We start from the raw sequence: 23,026 nt of genomic DNA, 5'->3' as shown, positions 1-23,026 counted from the left end.
TATTATAAACTTATTGAACAGTAGCTTAAAACAGTGATAAAATATCATACGAGGAATGGGGATAAATTAGGACATAACAAAGACAACATTTTAAAAAGACTAAAATAAAGATAATAAACGTTCTTTAATTTATTCTTATAAAATTATTTCTTAAAATATATTAATATATCTCTTAAATATAAAAAAAAATATTAATATTATAACAAAAATTAATTGATATTTTCCACAAATTTATAAACTAATTAACTAATATTATTAAATAAAACACATTCATAAAAATTGTATTATAAAAAAAAAAACTTTATACATATACGTTATATATTATATACATATATATATATAAAATATAGATAGACACAAAATGTAGAGATTTCCATAAAATAATATAATAAAAACAAACAAACTCATTTTTTATAATACTATTTGATATTAAAAGTAATTGTAACTAAAATATAGCAATGAATAAAATAAAAAGTTTATTAGTTCAATCACTAGCATAAACTTTCATAATCATGTTTTAAAGAGATAGAGAAGACATTAACTAAATATACATACAATTTATTCAAAACAAAAAAAAAAACATTAAGCTAATAAAATTTAATATTATAGGAAAAAAAAAATTTTTTTTTATACACATCATTTGTATATAATTAACAATTAAACTAATTTAATTAATATAAACAACAGCAGGTGTTTATTTAAAAAATTATTTTTAGAAAATTGGACAATTAACAAAAAAAAAAAAATATAAAAAAAATATATACATATATATTATGTAAGGACATTAAAATAAGTTGTTTAAAAGAACTGCTTGCATTTAGGTTAAGAAAAAAGAAAAGACTCCTTCTAGATTGTATATGTATGGTCATCATGTCTGTGTTTGACACACTATGCACTAAAATGTTTTTTAGATTGTTGACAAATTAAAAATGTTAACTTTATATCTATATGATATAAACAATATTTATTAAGTTTTTTTTTATTTTTATTTTTTTTTTATTACTACTGATAAACATAATAATATATATTTTTATATTGCAAAGAAACAACTTTGCCATAAATGAAATATCATTAAAAAAAATGAGACAGCTTATTTATTATTATTTACCATGAATAATACTATGATGGTTTTATAATAAATTGTTTGATTGAACGTTTATTAATATATTTAAGTTAAAGATAGTATTAGAATGTAGTAGTTTCTTTGAATATAATAAGGAAACAAAAAAAAAAAAAAGAATAAAATAAATTTATTATTTTTATAAATTGAAAATCCTATATTTCCGTTATTTTAAAGAACAAGGAAGAGAAAAGATTACCTCTTGTATATGTATATATATATGTATAACTCTTATTTCACGTGGCATTTGAGTAAAATAAATTATGATATTATATTGTTATCAAAAATCTAAATATTTAATTATGATGATACATTATATAATTAGGTCCTTTTTTTTTTTCTTTTATCTTTAAATTATTTAAATCTATTAATAACAATCTATTTGATTAATAAAATAATAATATAATGTGTAAATTTATAATAATTTTTTTTTTAAAGAAATTATTATAAAAAAAAATAAATAATATTTATCAATAGGTATTAAAAGAAAGCTAAAATGAATGGTTAATAAATTAAGAATAAGATGTATTTAGTTTAATGAGTCAGTAATGTTACAAAGTCCACAAGAGGGGGTCAAATGACTAGAGAAAATTTTGCATTACTTATTACAGAACAAGGTCATTATATATATATATATATATATATATATATAATATATTATATTATATTGTGAACAATTAAAAGATATTTTAATAATTTAAAAGTTCCTATAATGATAATATTATTTTTTTTGTAACAGTATATGATACTTATCTTTATATAAATAAGCTTATCTAATGAATCCAAATGTTTTGTTATGTATTAATGATAAGAGATATATTATAAAAGCGTACTGCGAAGAATTAACATTTAATATATTTTGTTTTTGAGATGTTTATTGGAAGATATTTTTAAATAATAATAATAAGTGATACTTCTATAAATAATTACTATAGGAATGTTAAAGAAAGTTCAACTTTTTGTATATGTCACAAGAATTTGTTATAAGAAATGACAAAGTAAATAACAAAACCACAAGAAAAATGTTTTTTTAAATACCAACTGTACAAATATTGTATACATACTTCTTTAATAGATATTAATAAAAAAAAAAAATACTATTTAAATATAATTTTACAAAATAGTTTTAGATATAAAATAGAGATAGGATCAATGATATCTATCATGCACTTATTTTTATAATATAAGTATAGGTATATTATTGATGGCAATGATAACATTTAATAATATGATATTTTAAAATTTTTTTTTTATGACGTGTTAAAATATATGAAAAAAAAAACAATGAAAAAAAAAAAAACTTATATAATAAGAAATAAAATAATATTAAGAAATATAAAAAAGTTTTGGTTTTCTAGAATTTAATGTTTGGCTTTTCAAACTAATCAAATATCTTAAAACTTTTACAACGGGGAACCATGGCAGGCCGTATGTATAAAACTAAGGAGAGCAGAAAAATAGTTGGTCCCTCGCCTGCACAGGGGAAATTGTATATAATGTGAAACTGAGTAAGATATCATCATGTTTAGAGAAAATGAGAGGCAGTCTATTGTGAGGGTTCGTATTTTATTAAAATGATTATAAAAGGTAATGGAATGCTTAATTATTATTTAATCTTTAAGCTTATTATAATATACATAATATTTATTTTTTTTTTATTTATTAATTGTTTTATTAAATATGATAATAATAATAAAAAAAAATAAAAATAATAATAATAATCGTAAAAAAGAAAAATTGACAAATTAAATAATCCACTTAATAAATTATTATTTATATTCATTGTTGATACATATAAATATAATGAAATTTATTTGTAAAAAAATAAAATATTTTAAATTAATTTATATACATCATTATATTATATTATATTAATTTTTTTTTGTAAAAAGTGCATGCATATTCTTTAATGCCAATATTACAAATACTAAGATAATATTTAAAAAACATAAATATAAAATTATATTAATATTTGTACTTCTATTCATAATATTATATAAACATTTTTAAATAAAAGTGATAAAAAAATATATATATATATATATATATAAAAGGAATTTTAAATGTTTCCGTGATCTGTTTATATAATGATATATATATATATAACTTCTGTTGACAATAAATATATTTATAATTAATACAGAGTACAATAAAGTAGTTTTCTTTATTTTAAGTTAACTATGTATTAATGTATAATTTCCTCATCTTATAATTATATTATATTCATTTCTAGCTAAAACAAGGTCATTTTTATAAACTCTTATATAGTTCTTTCATGTTGTAATAAAAGAATTGTTATAATATTATTAATATTGATAATGCAAATATCTTCTTATCAAATACCATCTAAATGTCTATCTATATATATATATATTTATTGATAAAACATTGTATTTAATAGTTAAGCCATGTCAATTTTGATATAATAATATTTTTTTTTCTTCTATGTTTTACTATTTACAACAAATAATATAATTTTATTATTTCTTAATAAAAATTGTTTTAATCATAAATTAAAAAATAGAATAAAAAAAAAATGTTTCTTTCATATATATATATATTAATTATAGATATATGATAAACTCAAACATTGACAATAACACATAATCACTTATTAATTCTTGATAGTATAAAAGAAAAGTAATAATTAAATATTTACATGATAAAAATAAAAAAATGTTTTGTTGGGTATATATATTTGTAATGATAAAACATTTATTTAAAAAAAAAGAGAAATGTTGGGAATAAAATGTATCTCACTCAATTTTATTATACTTTATTATATTAAAAATTTATCATTATATTTTAGTAATATATTTTTTCTAACAAATGTATAATGTTAAAATTTAATACCAATATGTTTAAAAATGTCTCCAATTGTGACATTGAAAATATTTTTTTTTTTTTTTTTGATAGATGAATAATAATTATATATGTTAGTATACATTCTTTTTTTTTTTAATAGACATTATTAAAATTAAACAAAATTTTTTTCATAAATACATGTTGTTTATTTTTGTTATCCTAAAAATTATATTAAAAAAAAAAATTTGGTTTATGTTAAATGCTTAAGCATTATCATCTTAAAATATAATTGTTATTATTTAAAGCATTAGTAGTACTACTATTAATGCTATCTATAATATATATTATATTTATATAAAAAGCAAAGGCAACTGTGATGCATAATATGCCAAAGTGACATTTATAGTTCATATTTTGTGTTCTCACTTTTTTTTTTTTCCTAACAAGTTAAAATGAGGGAACATTCAACAATTATGCATTTGATTGACCTAAGAAGTGAGATTTTGATATATTATTTAATGAATTTGCATTTTGAATAACATCATCACTAGTAGTATTGCTTAATTCATAAATATTTTTCTCTGATATAGAAGATGGATCCATTGTATATAAATGTGAATTAATTTTTTTTTCACTCAAATTTGAATTAGATATTTGATTAAATTTATTAGACATTGCCAGGGAATCTTTTCTCTCAACTCTCCTCATCATCCCATAATTCATTTTTTCTTCAATAATTTCAATAATTGTTTTTGGTTTCAATATTTCTTTTAATGTTGGAGGTTTACCATCAAGACTCAGTAATTCTCTTTCTTTAAACAAAATTTTTAATATTGTTAATCTTATAATAATTATTAAAACAATCTACAAATATTTATTTTAATATAATATTTTAAAATTTCTTTTTTTTTTTTTAATATATATATAAAATATATATTCTTTAAATATGATACTTTACTAAGTTTATACTTGTCAAAAATCACAATAGAAAAAAAATAAATATTAAAATTTAAATTGATCAATATTGTTTATCATCTTATAATTAAATATACAAATTATAAAATGTAAGAGAACAAAATATTTATTATAATTTTTTTTTAGGGATTTTTATGACATTGAATTATTTAATGTTAATGAAAACATATGATGTTTCCAATTCTAAAAAAGATATACTTGTAAAGTAGTTTTTTTTTATTATTTTTTTTTCTGAATAAAAATAGACCTTTATATATTTAATATTATTAAAATAAAAAAGTATCTTATTACATATTTGTAATAATGATAGAAATATATAAATAATTCAGTATTATATATTATTTTTGTGTTAATGCAAATATTATTCACATTTAAAATACTTAAATTTATTTTTTTTTAAAAGTAATTAATTATGATAAATAAATTACATGTGAATGATTGCAATAATTTGATAAATTGAATAATAACATTTAATATTAAACAAATATTTTTTTTTTTTATTTTAAATTCTTTTACATTATAACTTACCATTAATGGAAATATCATAGAGGTTGTTTTATTATATTTAACCATAAATAAGCCAGTTAAACATACTATTTGTGTTACAGTGAAAAGATGTACACGATACATAGGCATAATTCTCAGCCATGGTAAATCAGGTTGATGTTTTATAGGTATAAAGAAAAGCCGCAGTCTTTGTACAAATTGTAAAGAAGACAACGAAATTATACCCATATAAAGAAAAACTCCTATTAAAACAGGCAAGGGCACAAACTAAAAATAAAATTTTTTTTTTTAAAATAATAAAAAATAAATAAAAAAGATAATATATATATATTAATAATATCTTTGTAATAAATTAATATTAAGATATAAAATCTGTTATTATTATATTATTTACCTTAATTATAGCAGTTAATGATACTGAAAAACCAATTATAATATGTGCTATAATTGCTGTCAACCTTTGTTCTCTAAAAGATAATAAATTTAAATATAATGATAATTTATTAAACCAACTTTATTCCAAGTAATTGAGGTTTCTCACCAGGAGCATTACATTCAGAGTATATTTTTAATGATTCTACATGCATTAAACTAATAACTGTATTAGCAACATAAAATGGTAATCCAAAAGTAGCACAAATAATAATAAGAATAACAACAATAATTAAATCAAGATGATAACCATGTCCTTTACGTAATAAATGATCTTTTTTATTTATAATTGCACTTGTAATTTGTTGATCTAACATTATTAAAATTGAATAACATATACCAAGGAATGCTGCATACAAATAAGCATGATATGAATCAAAAATTAAAGGATTTATAATCCATGATCTATCTTTTGTAGGCTAAAATAAAGTTTTAATATTATACTAGTTAAATATTTATAAAAATTATTTTTTACTTTTTATATAATTTAATACATTTGATTAATTCTTATGTAAACATATTTATAATAAATCATTTAAATATATTAACAATTACATGTTTTAAATTCTTAAATTTTTAAAAATGTTTAATTCAAAAATTTTTTTTTTTAACTAATGTGAAATACATTAATTTTTAATTATGATGTAAATTAAAAAAAAAAAAAGAAACATACTTTAAATGTAACTGGAATTTTTAATGTTGGAACATCCAAGCCAACAATAATAGCAAGTATTGTTGTTACCGCTATAGCTATAACAATATTAAAATCTGCCAATGATTGCCTTATCTAAAAAAAAAAAAAATTAGTCTTTTTTTGTCATCTTTTTTTTTAAATTAATAATTTACTTTGGAAGAAAAAAAGTTGGAATGTCTAAAAGCTGTTAATAGATATGCTATAATTACAGTAATAGAAGTTAAAATAATTGAAAATAAAAATATATCAGGTTTATAATCACACATTAATCCATGAGGTGTTCCACCAATTGCTAAACAACTTGAAGGATCAAAATTTTTTACTTTTCTTAATTTATTATTTAAAACAGTTCCTGTTAAGTTACATAAACATGGTGATTCAAAAATTTCATGAATATTTTTTTGTATTGGATAACTATGACCAATTTCAATTAATTCTTTTAATGCTTGAAGTATAAAAACTATTGCTATTAAAACAGTGAAAGCTTCTTCTGTGTAACGAGTTATCAATGAAACTAATGAACATAAATCAAATGCTATAAATATTGTTAAATATATAGCTATTGATAGACCAACCCAAAAACGGAATGGTAAAAAATCCCAATTATTAGCTTTACAAAATGAAAAAATTATTGTCTCAAATGCCAATGTTGGTCCTGTTGCAGTTAATATATTTAATGGTTGTCCTGAAAATAATCCAAAAAAGACACCACATATTACACTAGCTAATATATTTTCAATTGCAGCCATTTCTCTATTTAATGCAATTTCCATTACAGCACCAAATGTTAAGGCTGATGTGAGACTGGCAAAAAAAAGAAAAAATATTGAGGCTAATGATTGTCCAGGACGTCCTTTAAAGAAATCACTAAAATCGGAAAAATATGTAGATGACTTTTTTTTAATATCATTTATAAGACCACCAAATACTTTTCCGGTTCTGGCAAGTTCATAATCAAAGGAATTACCTGTTCTATTTGTATAATTTTTATTATTTTCAAGAATTTCAATACCATCATAATCAATATATCTATTGGTAATATTTCTATTTTCAATACATATATCATCAATAGGATCAAGTCTAGTATTATGAATATTTAATTGTCTTGGTGCTATAGCAATAATTTGACTCATAAATTTATCTATTGCTTCACAAATTGTTATATTACATGAACAATTATATATTATACTTTTAAAAATATCATCAGCAAGGAGAGCACTTAATGTTCTTCCTAAATATAATATTTCATGTGTATAATTTTCATTTGGTACAAGTAAAATAAATATAAATCTTGTTGGTACTGGATGAGATGGCATTTCTGGATAAAATAATGTTTTTGTAGCTAATCGTATAAATGTACACATTGGCTGTTTAAGTTTTTGAACAACTCCACACATAATAATAGAAGATTCTGTATTAGGTTGTAATTTTAACATAAATCTATCATCCTCCTCATTTTCTTTTTTTAATGGTATTACTTCATCTAATTGTTGTTGAATTGATTGACTATTATATTCATCATCATCATCATTATTATCATCATCACTTGAATCTATAAATTTTGTTTCATTATTTCCACTATATCTTGAATCATTCTCTATAAATCGTAATTTATTATTAACAAAATGATATTTTGGTGCATTAAAAATAGAATGTAACATTATAACTTCATCATCATTAATAATATTTCTTTGTTGACAAATATTTGTTACATTATCAATTAAATCCTTATAATTATTAATAGTTGAATCAAGTAAAATGACACCTTTTTTAAAACAATTTCTTATTTGAAATAATGATTGAATATTCATTAATGTTATAAATGGTTTAGATAATCTTGTACCTTCTCCTTCTACTACTTGACAATATTTTATATGTCTAGATGATTCATACCATAATGTTTCAAATTCACCATTATCATATAAAATTTCTTTATATAATAATAATTCACTCATTATTGGTGGTGGTGGTGATTTATTGTTTTTAATTAATTTTTTAATATTATCTTTGAAACCATCATGTTCTTTTCCAACAAAAATATTTTGTGTTTTAAAAAAAACATTTGTTAATAAATCATCTATAAAATTATATTAATTAATTAAATAAATAATAATATTCTTACATTGTTCATGATTATTAAAATTACAGCTTTCAATTATAGTACTTTTTTTATTATTTTTTGTACTTGTATGGCTTTTACTTTTTTCACCACCACTACTAGATAATCGTGAACGTGACATTTAAATTAAAAAATTAATATTATTTTTTTTTTATGTAGAAATTGTTTTTAAAAAAATTTTTACTAACAAAAAGTTATTACTTTTTTAAGATAAAAAAAATATGTGTTTTAGTATAATTAATAAATTGTATCTAACTATAATAAGTAACTAAAATTAGTTCAACCTTCAAATTAACAAATAATTTTTATAATTGATCAAATATCATACCATATTTTATAATACTTAAATATTTATTAACTAACACATTAAGAAAGTTAATGATTAAGCAAAAGAAACCACCTACTTTAAACTAATTTTTAACAGGAATCTTACATTACCAGTTATCAAAGTTATTTTGTTATCATTAATTTATTTTAATTTAATAACTTATATATAAAAAGAGGAAAATATTATGTATGAAATTTTAAATAAAAAAAATTATAACGGTTTTACCAGCATTAATGTTGCATCTGGATGAACATCCCTTTTAAGTTCCGCATTTGAGGCAGAATTTAATTTAATAGGACTTGAGTAACGCCATTTCATTCCAAACTTTGTTTTCACATCTTTAGGATCCGGGTATATACCATTTAAATTTGCATGACTGCATTTATTATACCACCATCCACCAGCTGAGTAACGCTCAGCACAATTTACTCTTGCACTATCATCATTGTCTACATCAACAGTAGTAAACCTCCTACCACTGTTTACATTAACAAAAAAATCATTTTGTGTTGATAAGTTTCCACGAATAGATTCAATATTAAGGCGATAATAATCATCAGGTCCACTTAATTTCATCTTATATTCATGCCAAAAGTATGTTGGTAATAAAACATTTCCTGTACTACAGTGACTACCATTTGAATCACAGACATTAGTTCTTAGTTCAATACGAAGCAACAAAACAAAGTCCTTACTCTTAGAATTTTTCTTCAAGTATTCTTGATACTGGTATAAGTGTTCCAATCCAAGCCAATAATTTGTGGATGGATCACCAAAACCAAATTGATATTCTTTAAATGTTCTATTCCAAAAAATTATATCAGAGCTAATTCTACGTTGAACAACCATATAGGGACCTGAATGTGCTTTCATATCACAAACAGCATGTACTTTTACTTTATTTATAAATAAATTATAAACTCCATTTGATGACGGACCAGCCATCTTAACTTCATTACAACTCTAAAAAATAATAAAAAAATATATTAATACATTACTCTTAATAAACATACATTTTTAGGAACATCATATGCAACATTGCTTAACTTCTCATGATTATTAATTGTACTGCCGTATGGATCTTGGACATAAGTAGAAAAATTGTACATCCTTTTCCCTGGTTCACTGGATTTGATGTTTGATTTAAATTGCTCCTTTGGAACACTTTTGATATGCTCTATTGATACTTTATTTTTAATAGAATCATCTGTCTTGATACTAACATTAAAAATATAGGCTTCTTTAATTTCTTTGACAACCAATGTAGTCTTACTTGATGTAGTAGAAACTTGAGGTTTTGTAGTTTCTGGTTTCAGAGATATTGTAGACATCTTCTCAGTTACTCTTTCCGTCACTGCAATTGGTATGTAGTCAAGAGTTGTATGACTATTTAAAATTTCCATTGATACTTCTTCAGGTCTAAATAAGTAGTCTTGATAATTTTTATGTTCCTGGTACATATTAATTGGTGATATTCTATCAAAAATAGCTTCTCTCCTCACCAGATCATATTTATCATTCGGCATATAGACAACAAGGTAAAATAAACCAGAGACAATTAACAAAAAAAGAATAACTCCAATTATTATACCAAAATAAAACTTTTTTCTACTTCTAAAACAAAACTAATCAAATATATATAAAAAACATACGCTGGTTTGTACTGTTCTTCAAGTCCATATAATGTTTCATCAAAGTATTCCTTAGAACCACCTAATAAAGAATTATTAGGTGGAAGAAAACTATCCATTATTACATCTTCAACATCACCGTCACTCATCATTTCTTTTGTTGATAAATAAAGTAATAAAATTAATTTTACACTTAAATTTTTACAATCTAAAATAAATTTTCACCATGAAATAAAATTTAAAAAAATGATGGTAATTTAACGACACATTCATTGATAACTGGAAATTATTTGCCGCTAATTTTAATAACGAACAATTTTTTTTTTGTGGAAAGATGTTTCTCCATGTATGCAAATTTGAATTTGAATGAACAAAAACAATTTTAGGAATTGAGGTGATATTCCAAATGTACTATTAAAATATCCAAGTTGACTAACTTATTTTTACCTACTAAAAACATATTCGTCTTTCCATGTAATAAAGTAGTATGTAAAGTTTTTATTTAATATTGAATTATAAATTGCGTATATAAGATATACAAGTTTTATTTTAAAATTCAAATTTTCCATAGTTAAAAAAAATCTCATCGGAAATAAAATTTGTAACAGATATTTTTAAATAACAAATGTTGCTTATCATGTAATCTTTAGACAAATGATATCGCTCATGAAAAGGGATGCATGTCTAAAATATTTTGTTATAAAATATTCTTTTCATATTCATAAATCTTTTAACATTGGAAGAAAAAAATTTAAGTTGTAAATGTAAACCTTTAAACCAAATTTGAATCAAATTTAACAATTTGATTTACAATCAATCTTACCATTTAGACAATAATACATTTATAAAATGACAATATACATTTTTTATTTTAAATTTAAAATGTGTTCGTCCTGTATTTTGAAAATATTACAATGACAACTACCAAAAAAATCTCTAGATATGAAATTTTCGTTTTCACTGTACTTTATTGGTATTGAAAACAAAACAACAATTTTTTAATAACTCGTCTTAACATGAAAGTCTCTAGAAAAAGTATTCATTTAACAATATTCTATAATTCAAGTATTAAACAGACGTTGATCAATACAGCAACACTTTTTGCTAAAGAATATTTTAAAACAACAGCTTAGAAGTTCAACATTGTCTGACGAACTGCTAAAAAAAAAAAAATTAATTATAATTAAGGTACAAAAAAACTTACTTTCGAATGACAACTTTTCTTCAATGTTTTTACATTTAATGTTGTCTTCATGATTTCTAATGAAAATCAAATTTTTGTTTTCAGCATTCTCTTTCCATGACATGGCTTTTTGGTATTGTGAAAGTTTACCTAAACTAACATTCAAAAATTTGGCAAGCATATTTTTATTGATATTTTGAAAACATGAATTTATAACATCACAAACATAACGTCGAACAGCATCTTCAAATCCTACTGTTGATTTAACAATTTTTTGAATTTCTGCCATATGAGTAAAACGGTCAAGATGTGCTTCATCTTTTTTATAATCTCCTCTCATGATACTCCAAAAAACAGTAAAATTGCATGTTTCAAGAATTTCACCCAAAATAAAAACAGGTTTGATATCATTTGTATTTATTCTCTCACAATCAATTAGATAAGAAGCTAATGCATAGTCATTTCTAGGAAAAACCATCATTGTTTTCAATAAAATTTTTCTCACAATAGATTCGTTGTACCTAAAATTAGATAAGTAAAATTATAAAGAAAAAAAATTGCTTACAATGGTGTATTTAGTTGATACAACTTTAATGTTGTAAGTAATATGTTTTTATCGTATTTATTTTCATTAATCATTGCCTCGATACAATCCTCCAACAATCCTATGTTTCCAGGATTATATTTGTTAATTCCAACAATTTCCTCATCGAGTTTAGATTTTAAACGAGCATATTCTGATGGTTTCATTGTCAATTTTTTTTTGTAGAGTTTCAATGAAAAGTTAGGAAAGTAATAGTAAATCCGATGAAAATAATACAAAGAAATAATTTACTTAATTTGTTGGTGTGAGACGATGTTCCACATTTGCATAAAGAAGTCTTAAAACGAAATATTAAACAAATTTGCATTGATAAAAGTATCTTTAAAGTTATTACAAAATGGCGTAAGTTAATTTTTTTTTTTGTAATCTTATTTATTTTTTTAATTTTTCATTTTTGTAATGAATTATTTTTTAGTGATCCTACAGTAATTGAACTGAAAAAAAAATTAGACCATGCGCAACAGACTTATGATACACATATGAGTAATTACAAGCAATGGCTTGATGAAAACAAGGGTTTACAAGGAAGTGACGTTTATGTGCAGTATTGTCAAAACGTAGAAAAATGGGAAAAAGATATTCTTGAAAAAATTGTACAAATTACTAAAAGTTATGAACAAGCATTAACTAAATCATTTTCAGCAAGAGCTGCAGAGATGACAGCTGTTCCATCTGCAGCTGAAATTGATATAGAATTAAGAAATTTAGTACATACTATCAAACCCATGGATTTTATGATGGCTATTATTAATTACGGTCACGCAGATCCATTATTTTTAAATCATGTTGTTCAAATTGTAAATGCTGTAGATGCACAAAGGAACAGGAAAATGGGAGAATCACAAAAGCAACATCCACTTGTTAATGGTGTCTTTTTTTCACCATCAAATGAAGGTTATTCCACTCAAAATGTTGGTTATCGTGTTGAACCTCCTATTAAAAAGCCAACATACACTCCAGCACCACAAAAGCAATATACTATGGGAAATATAATGCCATTTTCTGATTTTAGTCATCACTAAACAATTTTCTTATTTTATTATTCTCGTTTTAAATAAACAGAAAAATAACTAAAAGTAATATTAACAATGAAAAAGATTTTTTTGATCCATGATTGAATTCACATTGTGGCATAATGACTTCTAGAGGTTTTACAATTATTTCACGTACATTTAACCATGCTCTGTAACCACATTCATATTTGACGGGATATCTAACACAATCAACATAATTTCTCATAGCACCACAAACAGCATTATCTTTTGCAATACCACTTTCCGGTATCTGGGTGCTTATTTTATTTGTATCTGCTAGCATTTCCGCCTGACATTGCATCATCTCGGCTCTTGTCATTGTTTTCTGAAAACATTCTAAGTTCTTTGTAACTTCTCCATATCCATCACGACAGATGAATTCAAAAAGTTTAACAATAAATTCATATCTTTCTCTAGCAGGTTCTTCAGCTAAACATCCTAATTTGTATGGTTCAATACATACATTAAAATTTAGAAAATTATCACACATTTTACTAAAATATGCTTTAGCTGTTATTAATGCTGCATGCCAATTAAAACCATCAAATTGTTCATCGAAAAGTCCTAACTCATAAAAAGATCCGGCACATTTTTTAATTTCATTTTGTTCAAATTGTGAACAATTTTTAAATTTCTAAAAATATATTTTTAATGTAAAATAATTTTCAAAACGTACAATAGATTGAACAATTTCTGCTGTACTTTCAATACTATTGTCTTGGAAATCTACAAGAATGTTATTTTGTTCTTTCGGGATTTTGATTAATGAGTATGTAGGTATAATAAAAAGTAGATAAGAAAAAATATTTTTCATAATTTTATGGAAACTGTTTATTAAAAGAATAGAAATTTAAGTTAAGTGAATTATAATTATATTGGCACACCTTTTTTAAATATCTAATGACAGTTTATTTGTTTGTTCTAAATGATAAAGGTGTCATATCATTTGACAATTGTTTCATAAATATGATTTTAGTTTGCTTTTGCAAGAAGTTATCTTAACATTTTATTTGAAGCTTCTCTTCCTATTTTGAATATAACTTGTAGTAATTGAGAGTAATGACAATGAACTGTATTTACTAGAAAGATTACTTGCTATATCTATATCCTATATATATATATCACTTTATTAGTATTAAAATAATACACTATAAAACAGTAATGTCTATTATTAATGAATTATATTACTAGCGTTATTTAAAAATATTGCAAATAAACTTTTATTTATTTATAGTAATAAAATAAAGTTATCAAAAATTTATCATTATATTATTTTAAATCAATTAATTGGTATCAGAGATCTCCAAACAAAGTAAATTTTATGTTATATTATAAAAAATTATTTTTTAACATTACAAAAAAAGTTTAATTTTATTACCATACAAATGATGTTTAGAGATACAACAAGATAACGTAGTTTTTAAAAGTTAATTAAAAAATTAAAATGATTATTAATCTATATCAAATAGTTTATTTTATATGCTAAGAGTTTTATCTAAAGTTTTGAATTCAATTGTGTCACCATCATAATCACTTACTAATGTTTTAATAGAATTTTCATCATTATATGTGACATTGATATTTCTAAGTAAATTAAAAATCATTGCTTTTTTAAAAAATTTTTCATCACATATTTTAGATTCCATTTTTGGATAAATAGAAATTTTTAAATATCGTAAACACATTTCTGTAGAAGTTATTGTTGCAGGTTTCCAATAAATATTGTAATAAAGTGTAGTATTGTCATCATTTGGATTACCATATTTAATAAAATTTATGATCCATCTTATAAACATGTATCTTATAATTTTATCATTAATTGATTTCGTTGAAAAAATATTTTTGTTGCACTTAATTAAATAATCAATTTCATTAATGTTAGAAATTTGAATATAAGATGAATTTCGATTTATGATAGATTTATTTGAATTAAAATTATCAAATCTATATATATAAACTGGTGATGTATTTTGATCTTCTTTATCTCTAGAAAATGTTCCATCATTTGATGTTTCATCATAAAAACAGCTTGCTTCTAGTCGTTGTATACAATACTCTATTATATAAGAAACCATTGTAAAATCTCTTAATGATTTTAATACACAATCTTTATATAATTTTTTATTATTTTTAATTTCATCTGTAATATTTCCAAATATTATACTTTTTGTTTGATCATATGTAAATATTGTCCCACGCATTGCACAATATTTTTTAAAACTTTTTGTCACATTATCAACTAAAGTTTCGATATTATAAACACCTGCAAGTAAACCTAATAATAATTCTTCATGTTGAGTATAACCAAGTATGACAGGTTTTGGTTCTGATTCAGCTCTTAATTGTTTAATACTTTGAGGTAGAAATTCACCATCAATTACTGGTCCAATTTTTGTAGAATGATCCCAAATATAATTAACTGTTTTTGATCGTGAAATTACAAATTTTTCTGATGGTAAAGTTCTTAAATATTTTATCATATTTTCATTATCTTTTTTAGTCCAAGAATCATTAATAGATTTTCCTTCTCTTATATAACCTAATTCTAATGCTTTATTTCTACATAATTCAATCAAAGAATTTGAGTTAGACAAAGCCCATGATATTGTAGCAGCTCCATCAATAACTATAGTTCGTTGAAATAAATTTCTTGTTATTGGAGATAAAGATAATATATCTGCATAAACTGCTCCAGAAGAATTTCCACCAACAGTAATATTATCTTTGTTACCTCCAAAAGCACCAATATTACTTTTTACCCATTTTAAAGCAGCATGTAAATCCCATAATGCCAAATTTGATTGACATGTTTCATCACCAGTATAAAAATGTCCAAGAAATCCAAGTCTATAATTCATTGTTACAATTATTATATTATATCGAATTAATGAATCAACAATATTTTTATATTCGAATTCATTTGAACTACCAGATGTATATTCACCACTATGAATAAAAAAAAATACAGGATAAAAAGTGTTTTTTTTTAACTGATTTTTTGATGCTTCAAAATTTGGAGTAAAAATATTAAGATATAAACAATCTTCTGACTTTTTAGATCCATAATTTTGTATTGTTTCTAAAATTGTATCATTTTGTATACAACGATCTTTAAAATTATGTGCTTTATAAATATTATTCCAGCATTTTACTTCACATGGTTTCTAAATGATAATTTTATTTTATTATATATATAGATAACTTGCTTTAAAACGATATTCTCCGATTGGTGGTTCGGCATAAGGAATTCCAAGAAATATATTTGAGACAAATCCATCTGACGTTGTATAGTATTTACCAGAAAATTTTCCATATTTTGTTTTTCTAATAATATCTACATTTTCATTGTATTTTTGGTAACTTGCTTCACATCCCATTTTTTTTAATCATTGTAAACTATTGTATAATATTAAATCATTTATATAATTTATTTTTAAATATAAATTTGAATTAACAACAGTAGAAAAAAATACACTCAAATTAATTTTTTTTTCTAAAATTAAAAATGCATATTTTGATAATATTGATGATAAGTTTATTAACAGAGAACAACTATGACATAATATTAATAAAAAAAATCTTTTTGATTAAACTAAAACAGTTGTTTAAATATTATATTAAACAATAGAAAAGATAAATTATTGTTACTGAGAATACAAAAATTCTTTTTTTTATCAAATATTTGTTAATATTTTTTCTGCACATAAACTTTAAAAAGATAATTTTTTGTTATTCAAAAAAAAAATTATCTGTTTAACTTTTTAATTTTCCATTGTTGATTTAAAATGACAAGTTTTTTTTTTATGTTAAAAGTTAAATATATGTGATCATTAATTTGAAAAAGAATTATTTTTATTTATTACATGATAACTTATAATAATTTTTTTACTCAATGTCATTTTATTTAAAACTTCAAAATAACAGTACACTCATCTAATAGATTTTAAAAAATAACGAATTTATAATATAATCATGAATATGAAACAAACAATTGTTTACAAGTTATAATCAATTAAAAATAAAGATAAAAACAATAAATATTTTTTGAAGAAATTTTTAAGACATGGTTTCATCTTGATGCGTCTTCTTCAAATTGACATATAATAATAAAGTACACTTTGAAAACGTTTTTAAGAAAATAAGCACAATTCAAATAAACGGTTTCCTTAAGGTATGAAACATAATGCACTGAATTTCATAAACTTTTAAAGTATAGCTTACGTTGTAATTATATTAGTAATTTTTATATGTATCAGAAATATAATATTTGATTTATTTTTTTTCAGATAACCATTTTTCATAATCTTAAAAATTGATCAATATACAAAAAATATTTGAGAGTAGATTTTACATAAAAACTAATTGTAAATTCATTACAAAAACTGCTTTTTTTATTTTTATCTTGAAGCAAGATATAACCTATAGAGGAAAAGTTTTTTAAATATTTATTAATCATTGCTTTTTAGTATCTAATCCAAATCGTAACATTTAACAATAAAATTATTGTCTATTGATTCTTTTTAAAAATCCATGTTAATTAAGTAATCATGGTAAAATATTTTTACTTTAAAAGTGATTCAGAAATCAGCCAAATGTTTTGACTTAACCTTTGATAACTTTTATGTATTATTCTAGTAATTGAATATTTCAACACAAAAAGCCTGACATAATACTAATAATTTTATTTTATTATTTAACAAAAAATAATTTACAATAAAAAAAAATAAATTTTAATCATTTATTTTTTAATAATATAAAACAAATGTTATAATTCTTCATTTGTTTTTATATATACGTGTCTTTTACGAGCAATAGGTGGCATTTCAATAGCCGTAACTTGTAAAGGCCATCCACCTCCAATTACTCCAGCTTGAATAGAAGCACCCGTCACAACCGCTAAATCTGGATCAATTCCAAAGTTTGGCTTTTTACTAGAAAAAAATTTAATTAAATAATAATTTTTGACTTACTTAAAATAATTATGAACAATTTGTCTTATTTTTGGAATACGTGTTGATCCTCCTACTAAAACAATTTCATCAATATCTTCTGCTCTTAAATCAGCATCTTCTAAAGCAGCTTTTATAGGTTCTATTGTACTATCAAATAATATTTTATTTAATTCTTCAAATTTTTTTCTAGTTAATTGATATTTAAATGGTTTTGCTTTTTTAAATTCAATATTTAATTCAGTGTGTAAATTATCAGTTAATGAAATTTTTGCTTGTTCAATAGCTAAACGTAAATGTTGAATATCTTCTTTATCAGTTAGACCAACTCCATTATTTTGTTTCTTAATTTCTTCCATAATAAATTTTTGAATATTATCATTAAAATCTTGTCCACCAAGTCTATTATTTCCTGCCATTGCCATTGTTACAAAAACACTACCTTGCATCCATATTATTGAAACATCTAATGTTCCACCTCCAAGATCAAATACAACAATATACTCAACACCTTTTTTTTTATTTAAACCATAAGCTAATGATGCTGCTGTTGGTTCAGTGACAATTCTTCTTACTTCTAAACTTGAAAGATTTGCTGCTTTTATAGTTGCATTTCTTTGATACTCATCAAATTCAGCTGGAACAGAAATGACACACATATGAATATTAATACTTAAATTATTTTCTGCAAAATCCTTTAAATATTTTATAATATATGATCCAACATCTTCTGGATAAAGAATTTTAACATTATCTTTTAAAACAACTTTAAAATAAGCTTTTCCCTCATCATCAAGTTGTATATCAAATGGATAACGTTTTAAATCTTTTTTAAATTCAGGATCATTTTTATCAAAAATTTTACCCATAAATCTTTTTGCATCATATATTGTCCGTTTTGGATATATATCAGCTAATTTTACAGCATCTTTTCCCACAATAACTGTACCATTATCACTAAAATTTCTAATAAATATTTTGATAATTTTTTTATTCTTACAAAAAAGAGATAACTGATGGTATAACTTTAGACCCAAATTTATCAGATAAAATTGTAGTATTACCAGAAACAGCATGATAAACACCAATTGATGAATATGTTGTTCCAAGATCAACTCCAACAATTCTTGGTTTTGGAGGTTTTAATCCAACTTTTTGATACCAATATCCTAGTAAAACTAAGGAAGCTATTCCAATAACTAAAATTTTTAATTAAAATTAATGAAATAATAAGTCATACCGATATATGTAGATGAACCACCACTCATTTTTAATTTTATAATTTTTTTTTTTTCAAGAAAAAATATTAACTACATTCGCTATCTTTTTAGCCTAAAAATAATAAATAAAAATAATAATATATAAAAAAATTATACAATTTATTTATACAATAACTAATTTAATTTGCAAAATAATAAAAATTTTTAGTGTTGATAATTTATTAATACTACGTAAGTATTATAAAATGTACTTCCATCTCATTCTTATATATTCTGCGTGGAATATCGTTCATTTGATAGCACTTTTTCTAATTCTTAAAATGGAATGTTAAAATGAGTATACTACGATTCACTTTCAGATGAATATTCTGGTAAAAGAGTATTTGTACTAGTAGTTTTTTCTTCTTTTTTTATTTGAACTTCTTTTTTCTTAAGTTGAATAAATTTAGGTGATTCTAATGATTTTTTTTTAAAACTAAAATTATATGAATCATTTGATTTTCTTTTTAATTTATCTATTAATGTTTCACGTTTTGAGAATACACTTGTAGTTGCATAAGCATTTGCTAAACATTGAGTTTTTACTAAAGAGTTAGCCATAATTGTATCAATTTCTTTTTCTGGAGGTAAAGTAATATGAGCTAAACCTAATGAATGTTTTAAACCTTCTTCATTATTAATTATTTTTCGAATTTCATTTTTTTGTTTTCTAAATAAATCTCGAGCTAAACTATTTGCCTTATAATCATCTTTCATTCTTTCATTATATTGTTCTAAAATTTCTACATCTTTAATAACTTTTTTACTATTAGCAAAATCATTTTGTAAATGATTTAATTTTTTCATCTTATCATCTGTTATATTATTATCAACCTTATCATCTGTTTCCTCTTCTATCTCATTTTTAGAAATATTTTTTCGAAGGTGTTGCCTTCTTGCACCACTTATAATTTCATAGTCAAAATTTTTTGGGTCTGTTCTAATGATGTAATGACTATCACAATACATACATTTCATATCAAATTCATATATTGGTGTAGAATAATAATTACCAACTTTCCTTTTTTCAGCATTAAATCTTACTCCCATACCAACATGACTATCACAACCTGTACACCAAATATTATAAGGCATTTCAAATCGAATAATAATAATTCCTTGACTCATTTTTTTACCTCTATCCCGTAATGATGTTGTGCCATGATAAGCATTTAATGTTTTATGTTTTTTATAATCAAAATCTGGTGGATAGTATTTATTTTGACCTTTTCTTTCACCCATTTTTAATAATACAACTACAACAAAATTAGGTTAATTATTAGAAAAAAAAAATATTAAAATATTATAATGTATATAACATTTGAAGTAGACATATAAAATAAATAAAAATTTTTAAATAATTATTATAAGAAAACAGCATTTTTTTCATATTGAGTTAAACCATAACCATTTTCAAATTTAGATTTATCCTTTTTATTAACTACAGCTTTTTCAGTTCTAGTATGCCATACTAAAACCGTATTACACATATTTGCTTTAGGTTCTAAATCATCTACTTTTATATTAAGAGTTGATAAAAAATGTGATTCTTGATATCCTCTTGGTACATCATATGAAAATTCTGCTTTTGGATTATCATGAAGTAAAGAAATATTAAAAGCAAAAGCTGCCATATCAATAGGAAATGTTCTTTCAGGTTTCCAAATAGAATTAAATCCTATAATTTTCCGACTTTTTGAAGAAATTAAAGGTGTTTCAGCAAGTAATCCTCCAACAATACCAACAGGCCATATACCTACTTTTTTTATTTGTCTTATTTCATTAAATAATTTTAAATCATATGTATTATCATCATCACCAAAATATATAATTGCATTTTTTCTACCAGCCCAATTAATTCTAATCCACTTTAATGCTTCATTTCTTTGTAATACTCCTTTAGGAAGCAACCAATTTGGATCATTATCTTTTAATTTTTTATTTTTAGGTGTTTTAATAGAAAGATGAGCAAAAGGAATTTTTGATTCTTTTAAAAATTTTTCCATATCTGAATTTGTTTTATCACTATCTTCAACAACAATCCATAATAAATTAGGAACATTAATTAATGTTTGTTTTAGGCGTACTAAATCTGCTTTTTGAGTTAATTTTTTATATGTTGGTGTTATAAATATAATTTTTACATCTTTATTATCACCTTTTGTTAATTCATAGTTTCGGAATCTAAAAATAATAAATCAATATTTTCATTATTTACCTTGCTTCTGAAAATTCCATTTCATGTTCTAATCTAGTTTTCTTCATTTCAAGATTTTTTATCTGTAAAAGAGTATTTTGATGTTTCTTCTCTAGTAAAAAAACCATTTCTTCGAGATCTTGTTTTTTTTGTTTCAAGTTTAAAATTTCCCTGTAATACCATATAATTCTTATCAAGAAAAATAAAGCAATTGCTATTATGATTCTTTTAAATATATAAAATTTTAGCATGATTATAAATTCTTTTTCATAGTAGTATTATATTCAATTTTTTTATTTAACAATAAGTCATTTTTTGAAATGAAGTAATAAAAAACTTTTCTTCAATAATAATATTTTGGAATAATGTCTTCTTCATTGATATTAAAATGGCATAATTAGAAAATCAAAAGTTGTCTTATTTATGAATATCTAATAATGATAAATTATTTTTTACACAAAACTTTACACAATAGACAATTTGATTTATAAAATTATATGTATTTGAAGTACTAACTTTATGTAGAAATAAACGTGTATATATAAGTAACATATTAAATAATTTTTGATCATTTTAATAGTAAATAAAGTAATAATTAAAATGACAAATTAACTTCTAAAAAAAAATATCTTCTAAATAATTTAAAAAGAACAAAAAAAAAATATTTGTTGTATAATGTATATTTTTACAAATATAATTTTTTATTACTTTAAAAAAAATGAACAGATACAATAAATGACAAAAATATTTAATATTAAAGGAAATTAACTTTCTTCTAATTTGTTTTGATTCCAGTTTTTTTTAGTAAAATCCCATTTGAAATATTTGATTCAAATATTACAATTTTACAATTTCATTAGATATTCATATTGTTAATGATTAAGTTTTGATACTTTTACATTCTTGTGGTGACAATTTATTTAAAAATTATATGTAAGAAAAAAAAAGTAGAGAAATCATATTTTTCATAAAAAGAATAGGATACTTTTTAAATGATAAAAAAATTAGATAAAAAACTTTAATTTCAAGAGGTACCTAGGTGTTCTTATACTTTTAAAATTTTCTCTCCTTTTTTTGATGTCAATTAAAAATTTATTGAGGTGCCTTCTTTGTATATAGTTTTTTAGTAAAAATACCATGTTCTATAAAAAAACAATAGCATTTATTTTAATTGAAGAAAAGGTCCCAG

The 23,026-nt window shown here is 22.2% G+C and overlaps 9 protein-coding genes across 9 annotated transcripts; 1 reads left to right on the top strand and 8 right to left on the bottom strand.

Moving 5' to 3' along the window:
• Nucleotides 1–4,396: 4,396 nt before the first annotated feature.
• SRAE_0000029900 (Na[+]-driven anion exchanger 1) lies at nucleotides 4,397–8,773 on the bottom strand (the record flags this gene model as incomplete). Its single annotated transcript, XM_024646171.1, has 7 exons — nucleotides 4,397–4,789; nucleotides 5,429–5,674; nucleotides 5,802–5,874; nucleotides 5,921–6,258; nucleotides 6,513–6,626; nucleotides 6,686–8,610; nucleotides 8,656–8,773. The coding sequence occupies 7 exons, from the start codon at nucleotides 8,771–8,773 to the stop codon at nucleotides 4,397–4,399; spliced, it is 3,207 nt and encodes a 1,068-aa protein (XP_024500380.1).
• A 417-nt stretch (nucleotides 8,774–9,190) lies between these two features.
• Nucleotides 9,191–11,453, bottom strand: SRAE_0000029800 (Fibrinogen, alpha/beta/gamma chain, C-terminal globular domain and Fibrinogen, alpha/beta/gamma chain,C-terminal globular, subdomain 2 and Fibrinogen,alpha/beta/gamma chain, C-terminal globular, subdomain 1-containing protein; the record flags this gene model as incomplete). The annotated part of the gene is made up of 4 exons (XM_024646170.1): nucleotides 9,191–9,943; nucleotides 9,994–10,594; nucleotides 10,633–10,819; nucleotides 11,435–11,453. The coding sequence occupies 4 exons, from the start codon at nucleotides 11,451–11,453 to the stop codon at nucleotides 9,191–9,193; spliced, it is 1,560 nt and encodes a 519-aa protein (XP_024500379.1).
• A 287-nt stretch (nucleotides 11,454–11,740) lies between these two features.
• Nucleotides 11,741–12,544, bottom strand: SRAE_0000029700 (Eukaryotic translation initiation factor 3 subunit K; the record flags this gene model as incomplete). Its single annotated transcript, XM_024646169.1, has 3 exons — nucleotides 11,741–11,769; nucleotides 11,816–12,315; nucleotides 12,360–12,544. 3 exons carry the CDS (start codon nucleotides 12,542–12,544, stop codon nucleotides 11,741–11,743), a joined length of 714 nt encoding a protein of 237 aa, XP_024500378.1.
• A 191-nt stretch (nucleotides 12,545–12,735) lies between these two features.
• SRAE_0000029600 (Hypothetical protein) lies at nucleotides 12,736–13,420 on the top strand (the record flags this gene model as incomplete). Its single annotated transcript, XM_024646168.1, has 2 exons — nucleotides 12,736–12,740; nucleotides 12,814–13,420. The coding sequence occupies 2 exons, from the start codon at nucleotides 12,736–12,738 to the stop codon at nucleotides 13,418–13,420; spliced, it is 612 nt and encodes a 203-aa protein (XP_024500377.1).
• A 28-nt stretch (nucleotides 13,421–13,448) lies between these two features.
• Nucleotides 13,449–14,246, bottom strand: SRAE_0000029500 (Hypothetical protein; the record flags this gene model as incomplete). Its single annotated transcript, XM_024646167.1, has 2 exons — nucleotides 13,449–14,066; nucleotides 14,109–14,246. The coding sequence occupies 2 exons, from the start codon at nucleotides 14,244–14,246 to the stop codon at nucleotides 13,449–13,451; spliced, it is 756 nt and encodes a 251-aa protein (XP_024500376.1).
• A 661-nt stretch (nucleotides 14,247–14,907) lies between these two features.
• On the bottom strand, nucleotides 14,908–16,809 carry SRAE_0000029400 (Carboxylesterase, type B domain-containing protein; the record flags this gene model as incomplete). Its single annotated transcript, XM_024646166.1, has 2 exons — nucleotides 14,908–16,596; nucleotides 16,639–16,809. The coding sequence occupies 2 exons, from the start codon at nucleotides 16,807–16,809 to the stop codon at nucleotides 14,908–14,910; spliced, it is 1,860 nt and encodes a 619-aa protein (XP_024500375.1).
• A 1,388-nt stretch (nucleotides 16,810–18,197) lies between these two features.
• SRAE_0000029300 (Heat shock 70 kDa protein 13) lies at nucleotides 18,198–19,649 on the bottom strand (the record flags this gene model as incomplete). Its single annotated transcript, XM_024646165.1, has 4 exons — nucleotides 18,198–18,363; nucleotides 18,403–19,338; nucleotides 19,382–19,580; nucleotides 19,622–19,649. 4 exons carry the CDS (start codon nucleotides 19,647–19,649, stop codon nucleotides 18,198–18,200), a joined length of 1,329 nt encoding a protein of 442 aa, XP_024500374.1.
• A 294-nt stretch (nucleotides 19,650–19,943) lies between these two features.
• Nucleotides 19,944–20,882, bottom strand: SRAE_0000029200 (CWC16 protein family-containing protein; the record flags this gene model as incomplete). Its single annotated transcript, XM_024646164.1, has 2 exons — nucleotides 19,944–20,710; nucleotides 20,777–20,882. The coding sequence occupies 2 exons, from the start codon at nucleotides 20,880–20,882 to the stop codon at nucleotides 19,944–19,946; spliced, it is 873 nt and encodes a 290-aa protein (XP_024500373.1).
• A 122-nt stretch (nucleotides 20,883–21,004) lies between these two features.
• Nucleotides 21,005–21,883, bottom strand: SRAE_0000029100 (Glycosyl transferase, family 43-containing protein; the record flags this gene model as incomplete). Its single annotated transcript, XM_024646162.1, has 2 exons — nucleotides 21,005–21,726; nucleotides 21,859–21,883. The coding sequence occupies 2 exons, from the start codon at nucleotides 21,881–21,883 to the stop codon at nucleotides 21,005–21,007; spliced, it is 747 nt and encodes a 248-aa protein (XP_024500372.1).
• Between the last annotated feature and the right edge of the window lie 1,143 nt (nucleotides 21,884–23,026).

The sequence above is a fragment of the Strongyloides ratti genome, scaffold srae_scaffold0000002, assembly GCF_001040885.1.
Source record: "Strongyloides ratti genome assembly S_ratti_ED321, scaffold srae_scaffold0000002".
In the NCBI taxonomy this organism is placed as follows: Eukaryota; Metazoa; Nematoda; class Chromadorea; order Rhabditida; family Strongyloididae; genus Strongyloides; species Strongyloides ratti.
Note: the sequence above shows the minus strand (reverse complement) of the source record. Positions and strands in the feature narration are given on the sequence as shown.